The sequence below is a fragment of the Lampetra planeri genome, chromosome 25 (genome assembly GCF_965212315.1).
Source record: "Lampetra planeri chromosome 25, kcLamPlan1.2.h2, whole genome shotgun sequence".
Classification (NCBI taxonomy): domain Eukaryota; kingdom Metazoa; phylum Chordata; class Hyperoartia; order Petromyzontiformes; family Petromyzontidae; genus Lampetra; species Lampetra planeri.
Genome location: NC_136131.1, coordinates 8,101,549 through 8,113,579, shown reverse-complemented (window position 1 = coordinate 8,113,579; position 12,031 = coordinate 8,101,549). Strand labels below are relative to the sequence as shown.

The 12,031-nt window shown below is 44.8% G+C and overlaps 1 protein-coding gene across 6 annotated transcripts in view; it reads right to left on the bottom strand.

The window, feature by feature from the left end:
• Positions 1-12,031, bottom strand: part of KLHDC3 (kelch domain containing 3) — a 45,867-nt gene that overhangs the window by 13,873 nt on the left and 19,963 nt on the right. For all 6 annotated transcript variants that reach the window (XM_078606171.1, XM_078606175.1, XM_078606170.1 and 3 more), the window contains one exon: positions 7,512-7,620. In XM_078606171.1, coding sequence (XP_078462297.1) covers positions 7,512-7,620 — 109 coding nt within the window. The remainder of the gene's footprint in view (positions 1-7,511; positions 7,621-12,031) is intronic.

Below are 12,031 nucleotides of genomic sequence, written 5' to 3'. Positions count from 1 at the left end.
TGTGGAGGGAAAAAAAACCTGAGTGCCCGGAGATAAATCCACGGCGATTACGGGGAGAAGGTGCAAACTCCAATGATACAGGCATCAGGGTCGGGATCGAACCCACGACCTCCTGCACACCAGGCGAGGGAGTTAACATCTCGCCACCGCGGTGCCCACATGTGTCAATAACAATGCCTGAACGAGACGAGTGTTGAGGTTGTGCTGTTGGTGATTGGCTTTGACATGCACCATTGGCAATGCAGCTGTATCACAAAATTATTTATTTTAACAGATTAATTAATCGGACTGTTTAAATAACTCAACAACATTGTGGGCAGCAGAAGGCAGTGCAGAAAAAAACATCCACCGTTATACTTCACTTCTATGCTCCCTGCCTTTACAAACCCACACTAATTAGCACGGTTACGCGTTGTCAAATCACTCGCATGACCCGCGCGGGGTGGGGAGGGACCCTCATCCACCAGTGGATTGACAAAGCGACCGCACATGTAAAAAACATGGGGGTAATGTGCAGAGGTGTGGACTCGAGTCATGTGACTTGGACTCGAGTCAGACTCGAGTCATGAATTTGATGACTTGCGACTCGACTTGGACTTGCATAACAATGACTTTGTCCCACCTATGAGATGTGGACTCGAGTCATGTGACTTGGACTCGAGTCAGACTCGAGTCATGAATTTGATGACTTGCGACTCGACTTGGACTTGCATAACAATGACTTTTTCCCACCTCTGGTAATGTGATATTTTTGCAAAGTTAAAGTGACTCTCATTTTCAATCTGGGCTCTGGAGAACACTTTTGGGCAGATACAGGGGGGCTTAATGAGATGACAAAGGTAAGAAAATGTAGACCCTTCCCTTCCCATCTCCAGCTTGTATTACTTATTAACTTAATACAAAGATCGAGTGAGAGCCTTCAATTCACATGTAATTCCTGTTTTACAAACTATACGATACGCATACAAAACGCTTTTACGATGCATAATAATACTTGACTCATAGATTGAAAATGATTCTTAAGCTCATGTATTGAATAGTTTGTGCAAAAAAAAGAATTGACGTTCTTTTAGGTTTGTATACAGTAAAACCTTGGATTGCGAGTAACTTGGTCTGCGAGTGTTTTGCAAGACGAGCAAATTTTTAAAAATAAATATTAATTTGATAAACGAGCGAGGTCTTGCAATACGAGTAGTACGTGTACACGCTTTGTCTGCCGAGCGTCACGTGATCACAACTGATATACGAGTGCTTTGATATACGAGTGCTTTGGATTACAAACACGTTTCCGGAACGAATTATGCTCGCAATCCAAGGTTTTACTGCATATTCTTTTTTGGGTGGAGTGGTGCCGTGCTATGAACCTGGCCATGTGAGTTTGATTTCCAGCCATGGCTAATATTAGTGGCGACCCACACTAACCCCCATGGAGAAGTATGGTCAAACCACCCCCCAGGAACAAAAACATGTGGGGAGCTCTTCATCAAACAGTGGAGTGACAAATGAATGTAAAAACATGGACACGATGGGTTCACATAACCACAGCAGCCACCCAGTGGCTGTTGTAATTTTTAATTTGCCAAAAGGAGAATCAATTCTTAAATATATAATCGTGTTGATTTGAAGTTTTCGTGACTTTGGTTCTTTCGGTAAAGTCACGTAGGTAGAAAATAACAGATCACGTCGTGAAAATAATAGATCACGTCGTGATCTATTATTTTCTACCTACGTGACTTTACCGAAAAAACCAAAGAGTATGGATTCCTGCAGTCACGAAAACTTCAAATCAGAGTATATATAATCGTGGCCTCAAATTACTACATTTTCTTACACCTTTATATTTCTCTTCCAGGAATCTATTGGTATCCTTTATTGGCAAATGTAGAGGCGAATCAACAAAGTTGGCCTTATTTATTTAACTTGAGGTGCTGAAAACCTCAGGCAGTTTAACTCATTGTTATTAATCTTCTTGGTTTTTTTCGGTAAAGTCACGTAGAAGGGAAGTAATAAAATAATAAAAATAAAACATAATAAAATTAAACAATTCTCACGACGTTTCGGCCACAACGCAAGCAGCCGTCCTCAGGTGAAGAATGAGACACTTCAAGCTAGGAACTTACATATAAGCTGGGTTGGGGGTGGTAGAAGAGCGCCTTAACAAAAAGAATGTGCATATCAAGATGAGTTTAGCATATACATGGGAAATGCGCAGGGGGCGGGGGGGCTTCAAAGTCATACCATGCCCACGCACTATGCAGGATCAAGAGCACCAAGGGGGGGTGCAGGGATTAGCATTAACAAAGGAAAGGAATGCCAATGATATGTAGCTGCAGTAACTAAACAACACCGTAGAAAAACTAAGGTATAAACTACATACAAAGACTAAAATATAAACTGCATAGCACCATCAGTATACTTACTATACTCTACAATAAGCTGAGTTATTAACAGCAAGTAATACATTACAATACTACGTCGTAAAAGTTATATAATATGCTTCCATCTAAACTTTATTCTCTTACATCAACCGAGCATATACCGTACTATATACTGCCATAGATAAACCCAACATTACATTATATACTGTATTGCAATAAACCACATTTCAACATAACACTATGTATTATTCTACCTACCCTAATGTGTATCAAAATGGTTTATTACGTCCTTCCAATGATTGCTAAGCCAGAATCCATCTTCTCGATTAAAATTGTCTCTGTGTTTGTATATGTGAATCGCCTCATGAACGAATCTCTCATGATAGCCAGGTGGCTTGCAGAGAACCTCTGTCTTGGAGAAGTCAATGTCATGTGAGCCCACTGAGTTGTAACAGTGATCTGCCACGGCTGAGGTGTTTGTCCTACCGTGTTTCAGGTCAGCTTTATGTTCACGGATGCGGTCCGAGACATGTCGTTTGGTTTGTCCAATGTAACTGCTACCACAGAGGCAACTTAGTTTGTAGACACCAGGGTGCTGTATGTCTGGAACCACATCTTTTTTTGAGAATTGTTTAATTTTATTATGTTTTATTTTTATTATTTTATTACTTCCCTTCTACGTGACTTTACCGAAAGAACCAAGAAGATGAATCCCTGCAGTCACGAAAGCTTTAAATCGAAATCATTGTTATTAAAGCTGATATTGACGTCGTGAACGCCTCCGCATTATTAGGCAGCGCAAAGCAGCCGTGGCAGCGCTGCAACCTTCCAATCGGCCAAAAAACGAAACTTAAACAGGGCAAAGCCTCCAAAAAACACGCGCACACAGTGAAGGAAGAAGGAATAAAAACAATCGTCTCGCTCAAACCAAGTGCGAGGAGATTACACGGAGGGAAGGGGGCATACACGGGGATAGAGAAAGGAGGACATCCAAATGGGGTCATTGGAGGAAGGGGAAGTGAGAGAGAGGAGCTAATCTAGCGAATTAACGGCCCCACGATGTTTTTGGAGAAAAAGCACGAGGGGGATTGTTTTCTTTTTTTTTGTTCAACCTGAGAGGCCAAACCGTGAGCCCTCAATCAGCTGTTTCCTGTCCGAGGAAAGGGGTCCTGTCGTGAGCAGTGGCAAACTTCCGGGCGTGGAGACACGAGGCCGAGGAGATCAAGAGATTCAACTTCACTGCCAACCTCGATGAGGAAGCCACCAGAGCTATTCACTTTTAAATATAGATTGAAAACTCACTTCTTTAGAACTGCTTTTTCTGTTTAGTTTGTTGCCCCCCCCCCGCACCTCCGATTAGCACGGTGGGCTATGAACGGTGCAAAGGAAGTTCATACTTTCTGGTTTTTCTAGAGTCGCAATGCTCAGATAATTACTGAATAAGATGCTCCCAATTGTAAGTGACGCTGACATTCATTCGGCTGCTCACAATTAATCGTCAGGAAGACATTTTGGTGATGAATATAAAAAAATGTAAAATAATAATACATGTTGCTTTTATAGAAGGTGAGCAAGCTGCAATGCAGAGATTTGTGGGTTAAAATGAACCCTTAAGCTCAGGAAACACGCATGGAATTACGTGTGTAGAAATCAGTTATTTAAGAATTATTAAAAAAGTATATTTGCATATTAATTCCAAGGCAGACTGACCAAACGAAAACCCTCGGGAGAAAATGACCAAGAGAGTGCGAAACGATACAGCGAGACGGCAAAAACGAGACAAAACGAAATTGATTCTCCAATCTAATTGCAACCAATGCCCAATCGCGTCAAGTCTTCAAATCTCTTTCGATCACGTGCCGGATAAATAGATATGAATTTTTCCGCACGCTACAGGAAGCAACGATCTGCTCTTAACGCTAATCAGCTTTAAAAAACATTTGAGGAGGAGCAGCACCATCTATCTAAACTAATAAAAAACTGAATCTATTTTTCTTTTAGCAGGTAAGGCCCACTGAGCTATGTAGCTCTTTTTCAGAAGCGACAAATGATAGCTCAACGAAGTGGCTTATCATTATGTGGAAATTTATTGCAGCCAAATACTCTAAACGCACGTTGATTCTAAATGTGGTGGGAAAAACCAGAGGAACCGGAGGAAAAATCCACGCGGGGAGAGACCTACATAAACTCCAAATATAAAGCAGGCATCCGGGTCGGAGCCACGACCTCTTGTATACCAGGCGAGGTATCTAACATCTCGCCACCGCGGTGCCCTTTTTATATCTATTCCTCGCCGACTCATCCCCAAGGAGAACGAGGCACAGATACGACACGACAACTTAAGAGGGCGGGAGCAGGCGGTGTGCGCGTGGTGGCAGACAGACAGCCAGCCAGCCAGGAGAGGGTTAAGTGCTGGCCAAACAGGAAAAAGGAAAACGCAACAAGTGACAGTGTTTTGACTGAGGTTGCCCAGCAGCGGTTACTGCCTCCCCCCCCCACCACCACCACTACCACCGCGTCCTGAGCGAGCCGAGCAAAACACCGGCGCGTGCGCTGCTAACGAGCCAGAACGAGGTGGCGGGGTGGTGGTGGGGGGGGGGTGGGTTACGCACACAGGAAACGGCGAGGCTCGCTTTTCACCGCCGCAGGTTAAGGTTCTCGCTTCGATGTGCAGCAACGTGTGGAGAAAAGTGCAGCACACGCGGGGAAATGTGCAGCGCGCGTGTTGAACCCCCCCCCTCACACCTCCCCCCTACCCAAATGATTAAACAGCTGTTGTACATAGACGCTAATGATTATGCTGTGTTGTGTTGCGCCCGTCGAGAAGAGGCAGCTCCGGCAACCGAAATAACAAGGAGACATTTTTGTTCCAATTCGATAAGAAAAAATATATATTTCACGAGCCGCCAATGGACACATGGTGAATACGAGACGGTGGCCGTTGATTAAATAACTGTCACGGAGCAGTCCTTACAGAGCGGCATGTGGCTCCGGAGGCTGATCTAGAAGCCATGTCTCTTAAAGGAAGGTTCCTTGCCGATAACGTCCGGCATTTTACAAGCAGGGAATCCAAGCGAGCCCGACTCTGCTGATGAGACACTGTTGTCGAAACCGGTGCACCGTTTGCTTGTACTCAAGCGATGCTGTTGAAACTATGCGCTCCCAGAAGAAGCCCATGGTGCCGACTGGTTGACTAAAAAAACAATTAATTTGTCCACTTAAATATTTTATTGCATGCCACGGACAATTTTTTTCTCAACTTGTGTAATTATCAATGAATCATTACCAATGCGCGTTTCATTTTAGATACATTGAAAGTTATACCAATTAAAACGTTATTTACATGCAATCAATGTTGTTTCACTAAATGGGTGACCATGAATTACAGTCAGGGCTCAATATCAGCCCAGTCTCTCTGGGTAGGTGACCTGGAAATTACACATCAAACACCCAGCGCATTAAAGTTGGCTATATGTGACAAACACCGCTTGTCGGCGAATATAAATGATATGCCCCCTGGTGTGGATAAAAAGGTCTTTTGAAGTGATTTCAGTAGCAGTTCTGTGACGTAATCATTCACATGACATTCCCTGCCACAGTATGTAGTGGTTGGGTGCAGTGCTCGCTGCAGGGTTATGAACGGAAGCAGACATAGAATCAACCCCACAGGGCGACTGCCGACAACACAATTGTAATAGATTGTGTGGCCCCAAACACAATTCTTGCTTTGACAAAGCAATCGCATTGTTATTTGTGTGCTATTTAGTTATTCAGAATCATAATCTTTTTTAAATACTGGAGAAATCCGATGAGCTATGAAGCTCTTTTCCACACATGTCCAGTAGAAGTGGGTCAGTTATTACGGATCACAACACGTTTTAAAACCATTAATCTTCCATCGGTGAACGCACGAAAAATATAAACGCTGTTGAGAGCGTTCCTTTGAAGTGAATGATTTTCCTGTTGATGGTTATCAGTGGTGGTACTGCGCAATGAATCATACAATGAGCAACATTAAATATGCAATAAATATTTCACAATCGACCTTTAAGAACGTACAAACAACCGGAAACATCGAGTGCAGCGCGGAGAGCACCACGACGACGTTCGTACTGCACGTGTGCGACTCTTATTTTGGAAAGGCGTCTCTCGAGTAAGCCTTCATCTTTTTATAGGTTTATTTTGGCCAATAGCTGACCAGCTTTGTTGTGAGCACCAGTGTTTGATGTCTGCAGAATATCGAGTAGAGAGGCTTGAATGTCAGGACTATTTTGAAAGAAAAAAACCCACACACGCACGTTGCCTACGCCGGGAAGAGGCGTGATGTAATTCTCACCTCTCGGGAACCCCCTCTGGCAACATGTCCAACAGTGACAATGTTCTTTTTGCAAATAAAAAGCAACGTCTTCATGTTTCTTATTTCACCACGCAAAAAAAACTTATAATAAAATAGATGTGATTTTTTTCCGCAAGGTTATTGTTTTACTATGTAACGATTATCGACCGGTTCTCCCTTGCAACACATCAAGTAAACCCCGTGGGCTTGCGTACTGCCAAATGAATGTACAATGTATGTACGTTTAGACTTCTTTCGCACCATACGTAGCCGTCCGTGCAAATCGGAGGTGGATCGCACAGGGCAGTAACCCAGCGTCTGACTGTCACGTGAGGATATCTCGACAACAGAGGGAAAGCAAAGGCCTTCTATAATAACACTCGATATAAGTTCTAGAAACTGTCAATTGAATTGCCACTCGAGTAGTGAACGTCTTCAAAGGCGTCTGACCAGCGTGCAAGATGAGGCTGCGACACTCTCTTAAGAGAGGGGCTCTTTAAAGCTCCCTCTAGTGGAGAAGCCTGTGTCATCACACGTGTAAGCAAGACATTGCAGTGCTGCGCCTATACGTATTACCGGTACCAAATTATAACATTTAAAAGTTAAGCCCAGCACGTGATAGGGATTGGAAAAAATATACAGAGTTCCGGATGAACCCGGGAAAGCTGTTTCTATTCAGCGACACATTTAAAAAGCTGGCTTACTTAGCAGCGACTTTGCTCTGAACACCGCAGTTTAATTGGGGGTGCTGCTGTTGGGGGGGGGGGGGGGGAGTTATTTTTCTCTGTTCCGCTGACCTTGTTCCGCCAAACAGAATGGCCTGGTCTCCGATCAGGCAGCAGCACTGGCGTCTGCGCGGGCAGGGACCCTTCTCTCGCACCTCCATCCGCTGCCAGGTCATCGTTTCTGAAAAGCAGATGGAAAACAGTGGTTAGCACTAAACTATTTTTTATTTTACCAGGTAAGGCCAACTGAGCTATAAATCTCATTCAGAAGTGACCTGGCTATCACAAATGATAGCTCAACGAAGTGGCTTATCATCATGCGAAATTTTTTTAGCGGCCAAATACTCTAAACGCGTGCCGATTCTAAACATGGAGGCAAAAACGGGATGGCCTGGAGAAACATCCACACGACCACGGGGAGAACAAGGAAATTCTAGATTTGAAGCTTTCGTGACTGCAAGGATTCATACTCTTAGTTCTTTCGGTAAAGTCACGTAGGTTTTATTTTTATTAATTTCATTTTTTACCTACGTGACTTTACCGAAAAAACTAAGAGTATAGAACAAGGAAACTCCGAAAAAAGAGGTGTCAGAGTTGGGGTCGACGCACGCCCTCCTCTGTACCAGGCGAGGTAGTTAACACCTCACCACCGCGGTTACCGAATAGACACCCATAGCCACAGAGCTGGGGGAGCTCAACCTCGCGGCTCGGAACGGGAGCCGGGGGCTTGGTGTCAACAGATGCGGACGTGGCGACGCACGCCTCTAAGCTCGCGCTTTTGTAAAAGGCAACGGCTTTGTGGAACACATGGAGATTTGCGTGAAAAAATTCCCGCGCCGCGTTTTCCGCCCGTTACCGCGTGTTGTTCTATTTTTAAAACTATACAATTTTTACTTTACCAGGTAAGGCCCACTGAGCTATATAGCTCTTTTCAGACCCGACCTGGCTATCAGAAATGACGGCTCAACGAGGTGGCTTATCACGTGGAAATTAATAGCAGCCAAATACTCTAAACGCACGTCGATTCTAAAAGTGGAGGGAAAAACCGGAGGACCCGTAGAAAAAATCCACGCGACCACGGGAAGACAGAGGTGGGACAAAGTCATTGTTATGCAAGTCCAAGTCGAGTCGCAAGTCATCAAATTCATGACTCGAGTCTGACTCGAGTCCAAGTCACATGACTCGAGTCCACACCTCATAGGTGGGACAAAGTCATTGTTATGCAAGTCCAAGTCGAGTCGCAAGTCATCAAATTCATGTCTCGAGTCTGACTCGAGTCCAAGTCACATGACTCGAGTCCACACCTCTGCGGGAAGAACACGCAAACTCAAAATATGCAGGAGTTAGGGTAGGGATCGAACCCACGGCCACCTGTACACCAGGCGAGGTAATTAACAGCTCGCCACCCTTCGGCATCTTGTCGGACGTTTTGCGCCGCATGCAAGGAGATTCTCAAGAATGGAATTTCCCCAAAACATTTTATGCAGGGCAGCCCCTGACAAACAGAGTCTTCTGAAACATCGAGGCTCTGCTGGATGAATACATTCATCATCATCACGATCCATGGGCACATAGCTCTTAGGTGTCCACTGCAAATGTCGTCATTTGTTATTTTGGCCGTATCGCGTGTTTGGTCGGCGTGATATTCTAACGTGTTGAGCTTCTTCAGGAAATTACGAAGCTCACATGGCACATGATAGGGATTATTTGCACCTAAGATGGTACAATAATAATGTTACATTGAATTTGCATTCCACCCCCCCCGAGGATTTCACTCTCAAGTTTGCCTTGAACCCTGGACTGACATGCAAATGCGACGTTCCATCTCAAGCTATGACTTAACCCTTTTAATATATTTCATTCCCGCTCCTCTCCGTGTGAATGGAGATAACTTGATTGATGACAAAGGGTTTTGCTTGTCCTTTGCACGGTTTCAATGCTGCCCAAGTGAGGTTTGGACAGATTACAACATCTGCAGCAATTGTTTTGGCGACAAAATGCCTGCAACCCCATCGTAAAATGTAGCATTTCAATCTCGGACTTTGCACAGCGTTCACACCGGACGTCTTTGCTGCAGCATTGCAATGCTTATCAGTTGCAGGAAAGTGTGGATTCATAATATTTCCAGATACGCATCATAGACACACATCATATAAAAAAAATGATGCGTGACCGTGTGTTTTTCACACACTCTGCTAAATGGATAATGATGTACTCCCCCATGTAGGTCTTGGGTGTTGTTTGACCATACTTCACCGCACTGGTCAGTGTGGATCGGTGGAAAAGAGAAGCATAGACATGGGGAGCATTGAAATACAGTACAACAATAGATGTTGCTGCTCTGCTCACCATGTAGCCCCACAGCCTACAAATGACTATGCTCAATTTCTTGATTGCGTGTACTCATTCAATCACCCATCGAATGAGTACCCGCAATCAATCCCGCTTAGCTTCCGAGATCTGATGCCAATCCGGGCGATTTGGTCAAAGGTGCTCCATCTTCACGCGCTAACCATGCCGTACCTCTGACCCCAACCAAAGCAAACGTCTGGCACAATTAGTCACGTACAATGAGTAATGCTCCGTAGAATATTACACAGTTCCTGTCACGTGTATAGAAACCACCGTGTTTGTACAAAAGCACTCAAATAAAAAAAAAATATCCACCCAATTGAATTCGTACAAAAGAGGAGCTTATAAATAACTGGAGAGCTGCCTCGACCCGTGACGCTCCGTTCCCTTTTGAAACGTCAACGATGCCATATACGGAAATGATGCGACGCTGTCCTTCCGGGGAGTTACAGAGCAGGGGGGGGGTGGGGGGGGAGGAGAAACTGAAACTGAAAAAACACAAAAAGGAAAACGAATGAGCAACCGCCCACACCCGCTGACGTCACGCGCTTTCTGTCGCACATTAGCACATGCGAGTAGCCGACGCATGCGGCCTTTGTGAAACCAGCGGCGCGATGATGAAGGACGTTTTATAACGGCGCGTGGTTCTGTGTTGCGGACGCGAGTCTATTTTTCTCCCCGTTATGACTAACGTATGAATGATGCGAGAAGAGGAACAAGGGGGTCGCTGCAAGATTACGGTTTCATGAGAGAAAAAAAACATTTCAATGTTGTGCGCGACATCAACGCGCAACCTTCGCAGCGCGACGACTCAATGCCGGATCTCTCTTGGCTACACACAAACGTTAAAAGTAACGTGGGCTTGGGCATGACAAGAATGCTACAAGAGATGGTGATGGCCGGAGGTCGAGACCCCTAGCTGAAACTAAATTATTTTTTATTTTACCAGGTAAGGCCCACTGAGCTACGTAGCTCTTTTTCAGAAGCGACCTGGCGATCACAAATGACATCTGAACGAAGTGGCTTATCATGTGGGAATTTATAGAAGCCAAATGCTCTAAAAGCATTTTTCTAAATGTGGAGGGAAAAACCGGAGGACCTGGAAAAAAATCCACACGACCACGGGGAGAGAGAGACACACAAATCCCAAATATATAACATGGGTCAGGGTCATGATCGAACTCACGACCTCCTATATACCAGGCGAGGTAGTTCCCATCTCGCTACTGCGGCGCCCCTGACGTACGAATGGCAGACCAAAGGTACAGGACCCGAGAGCGAGTCCGTACAGCGGAGATGGGAGCGGTGAGATTGGTCACGTGTGCAGCTGCCAGATGGGTTGCTACATCACAGGGCCGCGAGAGACGCCGATGGCTCGGGGAGTGACACGATCATCCAGCGGTGGACTGAGCACGGCTGATAAATTATTGAGGAAACACCGATGGATGATGGCAACTCTGCGTCGTACGCATCTGAAACACTTTGCGTGCCCACTTGTGCCCCGATTACAAGGTTCTTTCACCAGGTATCTCCGGGAATATGATCAAAAATCCGACGTATCAAGCCGCCAATCTGCAGTTCTTAATAATCGCCTGAAACTAGCGTTTTACATAAAATCATATTAAAATGCAAGCAAACGTCACATCGCTTTGTTTTTTTTTATGAAAGACGTCAATTAATTGGCACTCCGCTTCTGTGAAATTCATTCAGTCGTAAATTCAAACACGTACGAGCCAATTAATGAAAGAGGAACTTCCAGGCACTTTACCTTTTTAATCTCCATAGTTACAAGAGAGCTATCGCCATGGCTACAGCGGTTTCCTAGACACGCACGCACGTACACGCGATCCCCCTTTCTGTGTCTCCAGCTACCAGAGTAGCCAAAACGCACGACGAAAGCAGAAACGTTGGTTGAAATGTTTGCAAAATTGTTAACTATTACACACCAACGCCAATGTGGTCAACCACTGAGGACCAATACAAGAACTGCTGGATAATATTGGCCTGGAAAGCCAAAAACTTTAAACCATTAAATATTTTTTTATTTTACCAGGTAACTGAGCTACAACGCTTTTTTTCAGAAGCCAACCGGCGAGAAATGATAGCCCAACAAAGTGGCTTATCACATGGAAATGTATTACAGCCGAAAATTCTGAAACAACGTCGAAATTAAAAGTGGAGGGGAAAACCGGAGGAACTGCAAAAAAATCCATGTAACCACGGGAAGAACATGCAATCTC